The sequence below is a fragment of the Anoplolepis gracilipes genome, unplaced genomic scaffold, assembly GCF_047496725.1.
Source record: "Anoplolepis gracilipes unplaced genomic scaffold, ASM4749672v1 Contig34, whole genome shotgun sequence".
Lineage (NCBI taxonomy): Eukaryota > Metazoa > Arthropoda > Insecta > Hymenoptera > Formicidae > Anoplolepis > Anoplolepis gracilipes.
Genome location: NW_027328682.1, coordinates 35,001 through 51,910, shown reverse-complemented (window position 1 = coordinate 51,910; position 16,910 = coordinate 35,001). Strand labels below are relative to the sequence as shown.

Genomic DNA, 16,910 nt, shown 5'->3' with positions numbered 1-16,910 from the left:
TGCCGCGTCCGGACATGTTTCACCGTAATCGAGTACGCTTGCTTTTCCGTGTGCGAGAGAGAGAGAAAGAGAGAGCCTACGAACAAGCTAGGACGACACGCCAACACCGAACGCTGAAAGCCGAATGAAGCAGCGGCCCGCGCAACCACAACGGTTACGCGCATGCACATTCGGATATTTTGACGGCGATCGTGTCGGGCGGGCGCTCGTTTGCGCGGGAACGATCGCACCAAAACGTGTCGTTAAAAGTCCCTAGCTCTCTCACGCCAGAGAGAAACCTAGGTTAGTCTCTTTAGGTCTGTTTTTTTTTTTAGCTCAACTGGCTGCACTAGTTCAGAGTTTATCTTTTTCTTTCAGCATTGAAAGGAGAAAGATAAACTCTGAACTAGTGCAGCCAGGTCAGCTACAATAAACAGACCTTTTGACAGAAATGTTCAAGTACATATTCTTCTCATAGAGAGTATCAGCAAATGGAACGAGGCAAAGAATCTGATTTGTTTCTGTCTCATGTTCGTCATGCGATATATTTTTGGCGCGAATACTCTGACAGCTTGAAGGTTAAGTGTAATAGATAAACCTTTTCTCTATTTCTTTTATGTACTTATTATCTCGTGATACGTGCGAGAGTCGTGTCTATTAATTTTAATCGAGATAATGAAGGTTACTACTCCTGAAATTTCGTGGCACAATCGTGATCCGGTACTAAGCGTCGATATACAGAATGGTACATGCAAAAATTTGAAAGGAGAACCGTTTTGGAGAATAGCGACTGGAGGAGCAGACTGTCACGTTTTGGTAATATAAAAAGATTATATATAAAGGCACTATTGTATATATATATATATAATTGCACTTATATATATAAGTATTGTTTTAACTTTAATAGAAATAATGGAATAAACATACTGATAATAGGATAGAATCCTCCAATCAAAGCTATCAAATGTTTTCTATTATATTTTTTGAAAGATTTTTTTAATAATATATTTCTAAAATAATTAGATTTATTATAACATATTTAAAACTCTGACAAAGAATTTGCATGTATGTGTTTGTAGAATATATTTTAAATAATTATGTTTAAACACAGATTTGGCACTTAACAACAACCGAGTGTGGTGGAGCTACTGTGAATTTTGCAGTAGATTTAGATCGTCATCAAAAAGCAGTAAATATTGTGAGATTTTCTCCGTCAAAAGAAATTCTAGCATCAGGAGATGATGGTTAGTTATTGTTATATCTACATGTTATTACATTGTTTCTGTTTTAACACATTAATACTAATATTGATTTTAATATAGAATCAGTTATTATTTTGTGGAAAGTCAAGGAGAAAGAGGGACAAGACTCCTCTCCATCTTCAAGTGATACTGAAAATAAAGAACAATGGACCTCCTGGAAAGTATTGAGAGGTCACATTGAAGATGTCTATGACATCAGCTGGTCACCAGACTCTAATTCTTTAATTTCTGGATCCGTTGATAATACTGCTATAATATGGGATATTCAGAAAGAACGTAAAACAATAGTATCAGATCATAAAGGTTTTGTCCAAGGGGTGTCCTGGGATCCTTGCAATCAATATGTATGCACTATTAGTACAGATAGGTATGTAATCCATATTATATATTATGCCAATTATTATCAAACATTTTATAAATTTCAGTGTTGTATTAAAAGACATTTCTTATTTTTTAGATATTGTCGTTTAATAAACGTTGCTACAAAGAAAGTTGTTCAACGCATTTATAAGTCCACAATTCCAGCACGATCTGGTAGTCCTTTGGAGGAAAAGATGGTACGTTTATTTTACGACGACACATTCAAATCGTTCTTTCGCAGGCTGACCTTTTCGATAGATGGATCATTGATTTTGGTTCCATCTGGAATAATTGAATCACAAGAGACTACAGAAACTATATCAAATGCGACGATTGTTTTCTCTAGGAAAAATATGAAAGAGTCAGTATTAAATTTTCTGATTCCTTTCCCTGAATTTCATTCATTGTTAGAAAAAGCTTATCAATTTTAACAATTTTTTTTTAGACCAATAATGATTTTGCCTACTATGAATGAATGTACTATAGCAGTAAGATGTTGTCCAGTATATTTTGAATTGCGGGAGGATGGACCAAATGCGCTGATAATGTTGCCTTATAGGATGATATTTGCCGTTGCAACACAAAGTTCTGTATTAATTTATGATACGCAACAAATTTGTCCAATTGGTGTGATATCATTTATTCATTATGGCAGATTGAATGATCTTTCATGGTAATTATTATACTATCATTTTATTTATCTATTTATTATATGTTTCTACGTAAATTATGTCTAATTTTCAACTTCTTTTTTTCTCCTACAGGTCCAGTGATGGTCAAATTTTAATTGTTTCTTCGAGCGATGGCTACTGTTCCATAATACATTTTCAAGAAGGTGAACTAGGTAAAATTTATAAAATGAAAAATCCTGATACAGTTTTAACAGATACATGTAAAAGTTCTGGCAAAAAATCAAAAAGTGTAGTCAAAGACAATGTAATCAAAAGCAACATTTCAACCTTTGATATTGATGATTGTGCAATGGATATTGATCTTGTAAAATCTGATTCAACCGATACAACAATACATCAGCCTGAAGAACTTAATAAACAGAAATTGAATGAAGCAGTGGATGATCAAAATATTAAATCAGAAGTCAGTGCTTTACAAACAGATAAAAAATTAAATGAAGATGTAACTGCAGAAGAAACAGAAGATATCAAATTAGTGTACAATGAGGAAAGTAATAGTGATATGAACAAAACTAAAATAAGGAATACTTCACCAAAACCTGATGTTGCGCCTGTTATATGCCATAAAACCCCTAGAAGAGTAAAATTAATAACTTTATCGAGTCCAAAAGCACTTAAAAAACAATAGTTTGTACATAAAAATAGATTCTCTTCTGAAACTTATGTAGTTTAAATATATAATTATTTTTTTATGCTGTATAGCGCATGCCGATTACAAGAACGTATTTTTTCTAGATGAGTGTACTGTAAAAAAAAATATATAAGTTTTATATTATAAATAATGTGAAAGTATGTTTTTTGATACAAGGTATCTTTAAACTCGAACGAAGTTTAAAGAAGAGCATTCTTATAAATATATCATACCTTTCCCGAGAAAGCCTATACTAGAGTATAGTAACGCACTCTGCGAATGTGCATATGCATATATATAATCGTGAGTACTATATAGTAGCATAAGTTGATCCGCGTGTTGCCTATGAACTCCGATGCGAATATCGTATATAGCACTATTAAATGGCGAAGCAGAGTGATCGTACTATTCGCGAAGTCAGACAGTGATCGAGTCGTCATACGCTCCGACACGCTACAGAATATTCGCAATCGAAAAAATGGTGAGTACTTTGTTTTTCTATCGTGTTCTCATTAATATCAAATCTATTTTTCAAATATAATATTTATCATTAAAATATACACATTTGTGTATATTTTAATAAAAAGATTTTTTTTTAATTTAATTTCGTAATCGGAATAAACATTTCAAAAAAAAGATATTACTCTAGATTTTTTTATTCTTTACAAAAAACATTTAATAGAACTAATACAATTGCATTGAAGCACTTTGAAGAACCTTGTATATTTAATTCTATTATAGTTTCTATATCTATATCTCTCTCTGAAATGGAGTCTTTTCTATACAAAATATATTTTTCTGTAAAAAAATGTACGTTTACATAAAAATGAATAAAAATCACGTGTGACGAAAAATTGTAATTATTATAAATATTTTCAAAATTTCTGCCATTTTTTAAATTGTTTTTTATCATAATTTATATTGTTAATTACCAATTACATCAATATTGCTATAAACATAACTTTTTTATTGATTTATTACACATTTGGATATACATATTTTAACAGTCTAATAACAGGAGTTGCATATGTTTGTACATGTGATAATATTGTCCGATAAAACACATAGTCCAAATGTTACACAAAATATATATAGCTCAGAAAATGTATGCACCATATAGTTTTCAATATTCGGTATGTACATAAATTTTAAATAATTATAGCTCATAAAAACAATTCAAAGCTTTTCAAATAATTTTTTAAGTAATTTAAATGAATGTAGAAGAAACTTAAGGTAAACTAATTAAAAAGTAAATAGAAAAATTCGCATAAGAAAAGAACATCCGACAAAATATATTTATCTTATTAAGTTAACAAATATTAAAAACAATATTTTTTTTCCGTTTTCTTTAACTACAGAAAGCTAAAAATGGTGCATAATATTTTTTAAAAATGTGCTCAGGATTATATATTATTATAAACCTTTTGAATATTAAAAAAGATAGAAACCGATCTTATTTTTTTAAAATTGTTATTTCCATTTTTATGTTACAACTTTTATATATATATATATATATATATATATATATATATATATATGTATTTATAAATAAATTTCCTTATATTATTTTTTTATTCTTATTATCTGTAGTTGAATGTGTTCGAAATGTACGCCTCTACATTTTCAAAGCTACACGCGAAACTTAAATTATGTATGAAGTATCGATTCACTTTACAAATGTTGACATTGTAATTTTGTATTAACAAAATCATTCTTTCCTCCCCTATTTTCGCAATCGCTTTTCTAGATTCTTTGTTCAACGGCAAAATAGGCTTATAACTATAACGAGTAAGCTCGGGTACAACTCACTTGCTTATTTAAAATTTTTTGTAAAAGTTTTGTCATATTTTTAAGGATATCAAAATATATATTTGCAGTAAGAATTTTATACTTTTATAGATTGTTAAGTATTTTTCCGCGGATTGTTAAGTATTTTTTCAACATTCTCTCAAAATCTTAGATCACATTCAACCTAAACATTTTATAAATGAATGATAAATCTGACATTACTACTCACGTGAAATCTTCTTCTGGACGAATCGCGCAATCGGGCATCACATATCACATATCGGGCATGCAGTTTGATGTTCGATTAAGCTGCTATGGTTACAGTATGTCAACCTGTAAAAAATCGATTTTTACCGTGTAGATATAGGATGTATAATATCGCAAAAGACAATATATTGTCCACGAGCGTCTGCAAGTCAGGAAGTAGGCCGTCTATAGGCATGCCGATAGATGCTCACTTTTAGGACACGTTTGAATTAATGATGAAAAATACGTCAGGCCAAGGTGGGCATTTTTCTACTTGACATTGTTGACAGATAATGTCGCTGCTTTAGTCGACGACGTCTTGGCCATCGGTAATCATCCCTTGTCGAACGTAATTCTTCGCGGTCAATCTCGTTAAGTTCGGTCGTTTGCTTCAAAGTATTTGATTGATTCAAAGACTATTCGCAACTGATATCTTAGTGTGAGATGACTTGTAAAAATAATGCAATTTATTATTTTATGAATATTTATTATTTTATAAATAAGACATTTTTGTTATTTTAATTTCTAATTAAAACATAAAATGAATAAATGGGATTAGAAATGAAAGTAATCAAGAATGGAATCGATCAATTGCAAAGAATAAAGAGTTGATTTTCAAGAATTTATATTGTACATATATAAATTGATAATGAATTCTTATAACTTCTTCTAAATTATTTATCTTTTACAGAATAGTTATAGATAAAATATTTGTGACAGATATTTTGCCGAAAGTGTATGATTTTATATATAAAATATTGTATTTATACAAATCGGCAATAAACTTTATAGGTTTTTAAAAAGATCATGTAAATCAGAATTATTTTAAGGAAATATCTGGAACAAAAAAGTAATTAATAAGTCAGTTAAAGTGAAAGACGAAATACTTTCGTGTAATTTGATATTATTATATGATTCGTGTTTTTGTGAGATGTATAATGTTCTGTGAGTGTCGGGGTCAGTGATTATTCCAACTTATATAAAAATAAAATTTTTTGAAATATGGCAAAAAAGGTAATTAATATATATAATAGATTTTATAAACGCTAGTATTTACCGTTTAATAACTATGTATGTGCACATTACATCTCTCTACGAGCCTACAAACTTATAGCCTGCCGTGAATTTTTTAACGCTACTTAAGATGGTAATCATATATAACGTCGCATATAGTAGAACAAGTCATTTAAACGAGACGTAATGGAACATTTCTTCTTGTCTTTAATTTGCAATGCATCTATAGATTGTTACAGACGTCAGTAAATATTTACGACAAATAATGATGCTTTTTCTGAAAAAACAAGTTAATTATATAGTAGCTTTCCAATTTATCTGATAAATGAATTACTTCTATTATTTATCATCTTTTTTTATTAAAGAAAAAAAAGCAAACAAATGTATTATTTTATTACTTATATTTACCAAAAATTAATAAACAGCTTACATACAAAGATAAAGAATTAAACAAAAAAAGTTCAGGTTCAAGAGGAATAATATTTTCTAACAATAAATAATTTCTTTCGATCTTGAATTGCAGCGCGAATTTTATTGTGTGTTTATTATAATTTATTAAGAGAATATTATATGTAAATATATTTACCTATTTGTTGGCAGCGGGAATGTATATCCATTCATATAGGGCAGGCGGGTGTACAAATGGGAAATGCCTGTTGGGAGCTTTATTGTTTGGAGCACGGTATCCATCCGGATGGACAGATGCCCAGTGACACCACCGTAGGTCACGGGGATGATTCCTTTAACGCATTCTTTTCTGAAACAAGTTCCGGAAAACATGTTCCACGAGCGGTTTTAGTCGATCTCGAGCCAACAGTAGTAGGCAAGTGTCTCCCTTTTTCTTGATCGTTAAATTTTTATAAATCGTTTTTTAATGTTACATTAACGATTAGTAAAGATATAAAATGATGTAAGTTATTTCTTTAATACTTCAGACGAAGTTCGTTCGGGTACTTATAAGCAATTGTTCCATCCGGAACAGATGATCACCGGCAAGGAGGATGCGGCTAATAATTATGCTAGGGGTCATTACACGATAGGTATTTAAATATATACATGTATTATTATCTCATTATAATTATATTATAAATATGTATAACAATTAATTACGATATATATGTAGCCGAATGTCTTTGCTAAAAAAAAAAAAAAAAAAAATTGGATTGCTTTTAAATTTAAATGAAGAATTTGCTGCATAATTTTTCATAAGATCTTTTATCATTAATATAATAAATATATACATATTAGAATCTGATAGACAGCTAAAGATAGACAAAAGTGGCATAAATTGTTCTCACAATTTTCAGGAAAAGAGATCATAGATATTACTTTAGATAGAATACGCAGGCTAACAGAACAATGTAAAGGCTTGCAAGGCTTTTTGATCTTCCATTCATTTGGAGGTGGCACGGGATCCGGATTCTCGAGCCTGCTTATGGAACAACTGTCTGCCGATTATCCGAAGAAAAGTAAACTGACTTTTAGCATTTATCCAGCACCACAGGTAATATTATTCTCATTAGAAGACGTTACAATTTTTACAATCGAAAATTTGGGCCTTTTAGAGATATTCAAGTATAAGTAATCAGCATAAAAATGTTTTTCTATTTGCAATGTATCTATAAATATTATTTATCAGATTTTTTGTTTTCTATTTCCTACAAAATTATTTATTTATTTAATTATCTAATTTGAGAAATTTATCTTTCTATATTTTTTGTAGATATCGACTGCAGTAGTAGAACCTTATAACGCGATTCTATACACTCATCCAACATTAGAGCATACCGAAGTGGCTTTCATTGTAGATAATCAGGTCCGTATTGTTATAACTAAATAATTGATATAACTGTAAGTGATATAATTATAAGTGATATTACTAAAATTCAAAATCGACATTAAATATTTTGGTAAATTGAATTGAATATATTTTACATATTTATATAAAGCTTAATTAAGCTTAAAAAGCTATTATTAATCTATAATTAATTATTATTAAAACTGATTATAAGAAAGCAGTATTTTTTCTTTGGATTTTATCAGTAAAAGTTTGCGTACTCTGCTGACTATATCATATACATATAAAATAAAGTCTATTACAATATCTTTCATATATATGTTACATATGTACTATATTCTAGATGATACTATAAGGTTGTCTCTCTATAATCGCGTGTTATCCGTAGGCTATTTTCGAATTATGCAGAAGGAATTTAAACATCGATCGGCCGACTTATACGAATCTGAATCGGTTGATTGGACAAATAGTCTCATCTATTACTGCTAGTTTACGATTCGACGGGGCATTAAATGTCGATCTCACTGAATTCCAGACAAATCTAGTGCCTTACCCACGTATTCATTTCCCACTCGTAAGATTAAACGCTTAAACGATTTAATTTTCACACATACATGTTTAACTTAAAGCTCAAACAATTTTAATTATTCAGTCGATGAAGATATCTTAATTATATTCTAATTGAATTTTATCGCAGGCCACTTATGCTCCTGTTATGTCAGCGGAAAAGGCCGAACACGAGAGAGTGACTGTCGGAGAGATAACGAATTCTTGTTTCGAACCGAATCATCAAATGGTGAATTGCGATCCGCGTATGGGAAAGTACATGGCGGTGTGTTTATTATACAGAGGCGATGTGGTGCCCAAGGACGTTAACGCGGCGATCGCGATGATAAAACGACAGAAACACGTGCAATTCGTTGAGTGGTGCCCGACAGGATTCAAGGTGAGATTATTAAATGTAAATGAGAGAAAGGAACAAGGAAGTTTAAAAGAATAGAGAACAAAACTAAAAAATTAAAAAAAAGGATTGCAATTAAATCATGAAATTGCTAATAATAGGTGGGAATAAATTATCAACCGCCTACTGTTGTACCGGGTGGTGATCTTGCACGAGTAGAAAGGGCGGTATGTTGTCTCTGCAACACTACGGCGATCGTGGACGCATGGGCTCGACTCGATCATAAATTCGATCTTATGTATGCCAAACGAGCTTTCGTTCACTGGTAAGGAGAAAAGCTTAGATTTAAATTTAAATGTTACATTAATCTTAATTGCGCTTGGGTTGTTCTGCTTGAAACAATGTCATATTTAATTATAACACTCCTTCTTTTAACATTTTTTCGATATTATAATGCTTTTAATATTATAGTTTTTATTATAATTTTTATAATATATTACATCTTCTCAATATGTCGAATATTATTTGTTCTTGTTTCAAAGTTTCAAGTAAAATATTTTTTAATGTAATACAAACAATTCCTTTCAAGACTTTTTTATGATCAATGTAATAATGCATAATAAATTGTATCACAGGTTCGTCGGGGAAGGTATGGAGGAAGGTGAATTTTCGGAAGCTAGGGAAGATTTAGCCGCCTTAGAACTCGATTATCGTGAAGTGCAAGAGGACGCTGTGAACACCGAGGAAGAGGAAGAATATTAAACCTGTGCTTAGGTTACATTAATACTAATTCAATACTATAATAATAATGTATGTTGTAATTCTGATATAATACGAAAAGTCTTTAAAGAAAGTTTATCTTACCTATCACTCTGTCGACGATATATATTATATATTAAATTCGTACAAAAAATATTATATCCATATAAATAAATTTTATTTATACATTCTCCTATCTAAAATATCTTTCTAACAAAAATGTCCATTTTATAAACTGATGTCGCACATATCACAAATTTCTGATTTGATTTTAAATGGATCTATCATCAGGACAACGAAAGCTTGTAAAAACGAAAATAGTGTCAAGCAGAGCAAACCTTTCATCTTCACTAAATTACATGATTTTGTTCGAAATATACCGACATTTCATACTCAAAATCGATTATATAATTTATTAAAGAGTTTACAGAGACTTCGATAATTACTTTAATTGATATCACATGTGTATTTATTATGTATCGCACGCAACAATTTTACATAATTATTTTTGTATTTTATATTAGTACATGAATGGAAGATCTAGATTCTTTTTTCCATGTCCAATATATAAAAATCCATAATGCGGAGAGTTTAACTTGTGAAAAAAAGTCATTCCGTGCCAATATAGGCTGTGCAAAATGACCAGGCGACTGCCCGAAAGAAATTGCATATCCCAACATTCTGTAGAAATAAATAAATAGATACATTAATATATAATTGATCAAAGAGCAAAGAAAATCATATTTAAAAAAAACAAGGATTCAATTCTAATGCGATCATATAATAATGTCGCATTATGCGTTCCTTTTGTGATTTAATTCATATAGTTAATTCTCTGGCTCTTTATCTGTATCAATACCTTGAGGAACGTCCATGTCTATGCTATCTAGGAAATCTAACGCGTAATTATAATCAGGCCGAGATAGTAAATTGCTATTCCATTTCTGCTTCGGTGAACGAGCGTGCAAGTAGGACTTTAAATGCGAGGCATCTGAAGCGCAAAGACCTTCGAAGCTCGGATTCTCGATTACATCGCCGCTCGGACATTTAAACCAGGCCCCACGTGGAATGATCGCTGCATCTTCCGTGATCGATTCCACGACAGCCGTGAGACGATCCTCCTCTTTCAACTCCTTCGGCATAGGACTCTGCACTCACCGTTTTTTTACACATTTTCTCTTATTAAATATGTAAACCAGATGTATATAATTCTTGATCATATTATTAAATAATATCTAAAATATTCTTTAAATTAAATTAATAATGATCTAATAAAATGATTTAACTTTAGTGATTTATTGAATTTTCTTGAAAAAATTTGGAGAAATATATCTTTAATTATGCGATTACTTCGTAATAAGTTTTAGGATCCTCGTTTGGGGGAAACGGTGGGTTGACATTATAAACATTCGTGACGATGGACGGATCACCTTCGAATTTATTAATCGCCAAAGGACTCAAAAATTGTCCACATTTTGTCGCTTTTGGCAATAACAGCCAATTTATGCTATTTGTGCTATATAAAAGGACAGAAATAAATCAAGAAAAATCAATCCGTTTCTAAGATAAAATAAAAAAAAAATATGTAAATATATAAGATCAATGATTAGCTTTATAATTTAAACATACATTAATTTTTCGAAGACTACACATATTTTTTTTCAATTACCTAAAATAGAAATTGCTTTTTAATACACTTTAATCAAATTTTACCTGTAATAATACACTTGGCCGTTCATGCAATCTTTTTCATAACCGTATGCGATGTGGTAATCATTTTGCAATCCATTAATTCTACCCCAATAGTAACATTTTCGAAAATGATTTTCCGTCTGCAAAATGAGTAGCGAATTTTGTAGCAGCTGGGAATTCTCAGTACTTATGCAAATACCGGCACAACCGAGTACGTCCAAAGTTTCCAATAATTTCAAGCAATCCATTTTTGTGTAATTTATGGTGATTTAAAGAAACTCGACTTTGCTTTTCTCACCTTTCAAAATGTCTCAAATGTTTTAATTGTATGACGTATAACGTATATCAAAAATAAGTTGAGAGACGCCACGGCCCGGTTTTACGTAATCCCTGAAAACAATACGCCCTCTGTGGACATAAAAACATGGACATTGAATTACATAGCCAAAGTCCATGTTCTCAATAGATAACGCATATAAGTATGAAACATATAATCCAACATATTATATTCTTCTAGTAATTTTACATATATATATATATATATAAATAGATATTAATAATTTAATTTAATTTAATTTTATTTTATTACTGTAATTCTATTCATCAGTTGACTCATTTAATTCATTTATTTGTCGCTTTAAATTTACAATTTCAAGAGCAGGACGATTGATATATTAATTTCGAAAAAAGAAACTTTATTAATTACTGTTAATTAATGCCGATTATGCAATTGACATGCTCATCACGCGATTAATAATATGTGTCTTTTAATATCCTCGAAAGTTTAATTCTTATTAATAAAATATTTTACATAAATATCGGCAACATAGTTCACGAGCAGTAATGTATTTTAAATCGCTCGAAAATTCGCTTCTGAATGAATAGGAAAACATGATTCGCAAAGAAGGTATCGCTAAAATCCGCGGAAAGAACGATACCTTCTTTGCAAAATATGTTTTCCTATTCATTCAGAAGCGAATTTTCGAGCGATTTAAAATACATTTCTGCTTGTGAACTATGTTGTCGATATTTATGTAAAATATTTTATTAATAAAAATTGAGCTTTCGAGGATATTAAAAGATACATATTATTAATCGCGTGATGAGCATGTCAATTGCATAATCGGCATTAAATAACACTAATTATATATACATTAGAAATTGGGAAAACACAACGATGAATTATATTCTCTCTCTCTCTCTCTCTCTCTCTCTCTCTCTCTCTCTCTCTCTCTCTTCTCTTTTCTTTCAAAAACAAGCAATTTATTTTATAATATTTAATCTTATAATTTCTTGTATTATTAATAAAAAAGTTGATGCGAGACACTTTCTGTAACAACTAATCATGATTTGAAAAGAAAAGGAAAATTACTTATCAAAATTAATTAACCGAAATCATTGTTGCAAGAAACTCATATATAAATATGTTTATGATATAATTTTATTTTATTTACTGTAATTTTATACATCTATTGATTCGTTAAATTCATTTATTAGTCGCTTTGAATTTAAAATTTTAATATCAGAACGTTTGATATATTAATTTCGGAAAATGAAACTTTATTAATTACTGTTAATTAATGCCGATTATGCAATTGACATGCTCATACGCGATTAATAATATGTGTCTCTTAATATCCTCGAAAGTTTAATTCTTATTAATAAAATATTTTACATAAATATCGGCAACATAGTTCACGAGCAGTAATTTATTTTAAATTGCTCGAAAATTCGCTTCTGAATGAATAGGAAAACATATTATGCAAAGAAGGTATCGCTAAAATCCGCGGGAAGAACGATACCTTCTTTGCATAATATGTTTTCCTATTCATTCAGAAGCGAATTTTCGAGCAATTTAAAATAAATTACTGCTTGTGAACTATGTTGCCGATATTTATGTAAAATATTTTATTAATAAAAATTGAACTTTTGAGGATATTAAAAGACACATATTATTAATCGCGTAATGAGCATGTCAATTGCATAATCGGCATTAATTAACAGTAATTAATAAAGTTTCTTTTCCCCAAATTAATATATCAAACGTCCTGCTATTAAAATTGTAAATTCAAAGCGACTAATAAATGAATTAAATGAGTCAACTGATTAATAGAATTACAGTAATTAAATAAAATAAAATTATATTATAATTATGTATTCATATATTATATAAGAGCCTCTTGCAACAATGATCTCGGTTAATTAATTTCGATGCCTTATTAAAAATTAAAGATAAGACATAGCCGGAAGGATATGCGATGAGAATGCTAGAAGGATGCGAAAAGAAAGAAATCAGTAAGTCAATAAGATATTGCGAAATGTTGCGTGGTAAACGAAATTCGAATTCTCTATTCGATCGAAAATCGAAAAGATTCATTAGCTATCGATCGAGTCTGCATGAATTATTCAGTTCAAGAAATTAGAAACGCCATACCGAAATAAGATAATGTATTCGCAAAGAATGAATATGATATAAAATTTAATATAAAATATATTACAAAATGTATAAAATACATTGTAAAATGCACAATATACATATTATGTATAATTAATTCAATGTTACATATAGAGAATTAATTATATTACAAATATATTTTACAAAATTTAATTAAAACGTCACCGAGAAAGATAATTAGGAGTTAGCGCAGGTGTATACAAAATTTAATATAAAATATAATTTTAATTTTTAATTCAAAATAATTTTATTACATGGAATTATACGAAATATCCGAAATTGACCTATATAATTTATTAGAAATTTTTAAAACGTAATTGATATAGTCTATATCACGACCAAAAGATCGAATTATTAATAAATTTATCGATACGTCTCTCTCACTCAATTAAGAAAATCTAAAATTTTAATGGAATTTTATGTTATTGTACGTATTCTTCCATTTCGTGTAATTTTACTTTTTACAATAAGTATATAATAAATATAATTCATACATATAATAAATATAACGCAACTTGAATCTATCTCTTACGCAATAATATCTTATACTATTTTAATAATATAATATTATATTTAAAATTCATATTTAATGTTCATATAATCTTATGCAATATAATATATAACATACCATAAATACAAGATTATACCTGTATAATATACATCTTAATATAAAAGATATGCATATTATATACGTACATACAATAAATAAGTTACATTTTTTTACGTTTTTCATAATTAAACTAAATTTTATTATAAATATAATTTTAATTTTTACCTAATAATATTTTAATACTTGTTTTTACAGTTTTTATATGTAATTTATATTTAATTAATTTTTTATTTTATTGAAAAAAATATTAAATTTTTATATTTTTACAATTTTATATTATCTTACTTTTATATTTTTATATTTTTTTTCTTAAAAATAAATTTAATTTTATAATAGCTATAATTTTTCTTTTATTAAATTTTATGTCTTTTTTAAATGTCTTAATAGCCCTAGCAGACCTAATTCTACTAGCTACATCAGCAAAAACCCGATAAAGCAAGATTTGGGGAGTCCTAATTGGAAATTTGCGATTACATATTTTTTACGTATTGTGGCCAGAATTGACCACGTATTTTCAGCCAGTTGGACCTACCTTTTGTTGCTCCTGGCTATTCATTCTGACTCGATTTCTACGAGCCAGAACTTGAGGAAGAACAGTAACTTCTTCCTACTGCCGGTTAATTATTATCGTCGGTAAATAAGACGATTTATATTTGTTTAAAATCATTCGATATTATAATCGTTTTGTAGACGCGTTATTCAATCGTCAAAAGTCGTAAAAGATAAATATAATCGCATACATAAAAAAAATTGTATTCTCGAAATATATACTACATAAACCCTTTTAATATTCTAAGATATTCTTAATAAATAAGTATATTTTCTTCTTTTACGTGATATATTTTGAATTACCTTATTTATAAATTAAGTAAAAAACTAATGTATATATATTTAACTCGTCAAAGTTTTAATAAATAGCAAATGTCTATTTGTAAAAATTTATTTTTTAAACACGTAACTATTAACTGGGCAAATTATTTTTTGTTATTAGGATTAATAATCCTAAATATTAAATAATATAATAATAAAAAAATATTTCTCATTCAGCATATATATTCTTATATGTTAAAAATATATTCGAAACTATTCTACTCTTTATACGATTTTTCTCTTAAACTTAGAGAATGCTTTTCGCTTATTTTAAAGAAAAATATTATACATAGATAAGTAAAATATATTCTTAAAATGAGAATATAATTTTTCGGTGTATATATGTAAAATATATAGTATGCAAAAATATTAGCATGCATATTAACCCCTCTGTCGGCGGATCATTAAAGATTTGTATCATTAAAATTGTTTTATAAAATTCATATATACATATATATAATCAAAAAAATATTTCATGTATCTTATATAAAATTAAAATAAATATCATATATTTTAATTTTAAAAATATTTTTCTTTTTACTATAATTTTTAATTTATACAAATATTATATCTATTTTAAAGTTTAAAAAATGAATTAAAAATATAATATAAAATTTTATCTTGGAATATAATAAGTGGAATATAATCACAAAAATAATTTTTTTTATGATTTAAAATTGACCCAAAGTTCGCCATGCACGCGGCTATCCCGCCGTCCGAGGGTTAAAACAACGGATTTATCTACAATCTATACATTTGTCTACACAATCTACACTCTGTCTGTATAATCTACAAATCTATACGCAAATCCGTTGTTTTAAAAAAAAAAAAGGTTTTTTTGTTACTCACCGACACTGATGCGCAACAGCGGAGTTGTTGACATTGAAGCTTATCTGTAACATACAATATAATATCCAAATTATAGCAATGTTTAAAATAATTAATATTAAGAAATTATTATGTACTCATTAAATTTGATATTTGATAGATACAATAATAATACGCAAATATATGTGGAATAATTTTATAAATTAAAAAAATAAACTATTTTTTAAACAGAAACTTTTGTAAGATTTATGTAAAAGTCTTTATCGCTGACTCTCTTTTACTTAAATTATTCCAAACAAATAAACTAAATTAATTTGTATAAGGTATTTATAATAATTAATGTAGAAATAATAAAATAAAAATAATACTTACCCTAGGGTTGCTCCGCCGGTGCAGGATGCCTCTCCTAGGCCTCCTCCTCCTCTCAGATTGTAAGGGACGTCAGGAACTATTGTTTTATACGCGCGATATACTTTTTATAATTTGTTGAAACCACACAAAAATAAAATCGCGAAATATTTTAAACCGTACAAAAGTAAAAACGCGCGATACTTTGACGGCACTCCCGCACTTTTACGCGCGATACTTTGACGGCACTCCCGAATTTCGAAACGATCGAAAATCCCATTTTATCACGCACGAGACTCATACTTGGAGTCGATAGGTCGAGCACGATCAAGCTCCGAAGAAAGAAAGATCAAAATTGGGATAAATGAACGAAAACACGATCGCGATCGCGACGAATGTCAAAAATAATAGCGCGCTATATGTCACTAAGGTCGAATGTTATTATTTTATTTCGGAGTCATTTTAGACGTACTTTAACACGTTAAGATTTATCGTAATATTATTACATATTATTCGTATTATTATTACGTATATTATCGTCGCGAGAAACGTGTACGGCGCGCTCGACCTCGAGGTGACCGAACGCGAGGCGTACGTGCCGGCGCCGGCGCCGGCGCCGACATCGGAGTAAAAATACGTGCGCACACTACGTCCGCCGGAGTAAGCATGAATGACTC

The 16,910-nt window shown here is 29.2% G+C and overlaps 3 protein-coding genes across 5 annotated transcripts; 2 read left to right on the top strand and 1 right to left on the bottom strand.

Annotated features, from left to right (window-relative positions):
- The first annotated feature begins 352 nt into the window (after positions 1-352).
- LOC140676005 (chromatin assembly factor 1 subunit B-like) lies at positions 353-3,071 on the top strand. Its single transcript, XM_072910584.1, has 6 exons — positions 353-795; positions 1,091-1,223; positions 1,302-1,608; positions 1,699-1,962; positions 2,047-2,274; positions 2,366-3,071. Exons 1-6 carry the CDS (start codon positions 655-657, stop codon positions 2,919-2,921), a joined length of 1,629 nt encoding a protein of 542 aa, XP_072766685.1. The 5' UTR covers positions 353-654; the 3' UTR covers positions 2,922-3,071.
- Positions 3,072-3,290: 219 nt separating this feature from the next.
- On the top strand, positions 3,291-9,562 carry LOC140676006 (tubulin alpha-1 chain-like). 2 transcript variants are annotated; one of them, XM_072910586.1, is made up of 9 exons: positions 3,291-3,405; positions 6,573-6,795; positions 6,908-7,012; positions 7,280-7,476; positions 7,696-7,788; positions 8,159-8,344; positions 8,468-8,716; positions 8,833-8,996; positions 9,307-9,562. In XM_072910586.1, exons 1-9 carry the CDS (start codon positions 3,403-3,405, stop codon positions 9,431-9,433), a joined length of 1,347 nt encoding a protein of 448 aa, XP_072766687.1. In that variant the 5' UTR covers positions 3,291-3,402; the 3' UTR covers positions 9,434-9,562. The 2 variants fall into 2 exon arrangements, with proteins under 2 accessions (XP_072766687.1, XP_072766686.1); XM_072910585.1 differs by lacking the exon at positions 3,291-3,405 and adding an exon at positions 5,645-5,972.
- Positions 9,563-9,916: 354 nt separating this feature from the next.
- LOC140676008 (radial spoke head protein 9 homolog) lies at positions 9,917-16,866 on the bottom strand. 2 transcript variants are annotated; one of them, XM_072910587.1, is made up of 6 exons: positions 16,258-16,866; positions 15,907-15,950; positions 11,144-11,530; positions 10,781-10,946; positions 10,290-10,578; positions 9,917-10,111 (listed from the first exon to the last, which is right to left on the bottom strand). In XM_072910587.1, exons 3-6 carry the CDS (start codon positions 11,368-11,370, stop codon positions 9,951-9,953), a joined length of 843 nt encoding a protein of 280 aa, XP_072766688.1. In that variant the 5' UTR covers positions 11,371-11,530; positions 15,907-15,950; positions 16,258-16,866; the 3' UTR covers positions 9,917-9,950. The 2 variants fall into 2 exon arrangements, with proteins under 2 accessions (XP_072766688.1, XP_072766689.1); XM_072910588.1 differs by lacking the exons at positions 15,907-15,950; positions 16,258-16,866 and having other exon boundaries at positions 11,144-11,557.
- Between the last annotated feature and the right edge of the window lie 44 nt (positions 16,867-16,910).

Excerpts from the sequence above, each read along its gene's own strand:
- LOC140676008 (XM_072910587.1), bottom strand. The coding sequence starts at position 11,370 with ATGGATTGCTTGAAATTATTGGAAACTTTGGACGTACTCGGTTGTGCC. Across the intron at positions 10,947-11,143 it reads GGCCAAGTGTATTATTACAG|CACAAATAGCATAAATTGGC; the intron begins GTAAAATTTGAT and ends CCTTTTATATAG. Across the intron at positions 10,112-10,289 it reads AGACATGGACGTTCCTCAAG|AATGTTGGGATATGCAATTT; the intron begins GTATTGATACAG and ends TTATTTCTACAG.
- LOC140676005 (XM_072910584.1), top strand. The coding sequence starts at position 655 with ATGAAGGTTACTACTCCTGAAATTTCGTGGCACAATCGTGATCCGGTA. Across the intron at positions 796-1,090 it reads GAGCAGACTGTCACGTTTTG|ATTTGGCACTTAACAACAAC; the intron begins GTAATATAAAAA and ends GTTTAAACACAG. Across the intron at positions 1,609-1,698 it reads TGCACTATTAGTACAGATAG|ATATTGTCGTTTAATAAACG; the intron begins GTATGTAATCCA and ends CTTATTTTTTAG.
- LOC140676006 (XM_072910585.1), top strand. Across the intron at positions 8,345-8,467 it reads CACGTATTCATTTCCCACTC|GCCACTTATGCTCCTGTTAT; the intron begins GTAAGATTAAAC and ends ATTTTATCGCAG. Across the intron at positions 8,997-9,306 it reads AAACGAGCTTTCGTTCACTG|GTTCGTCGGGGAAGGTATGG; the intron begins GTAAGGAGAAAA and ends ATTGTATCACAG.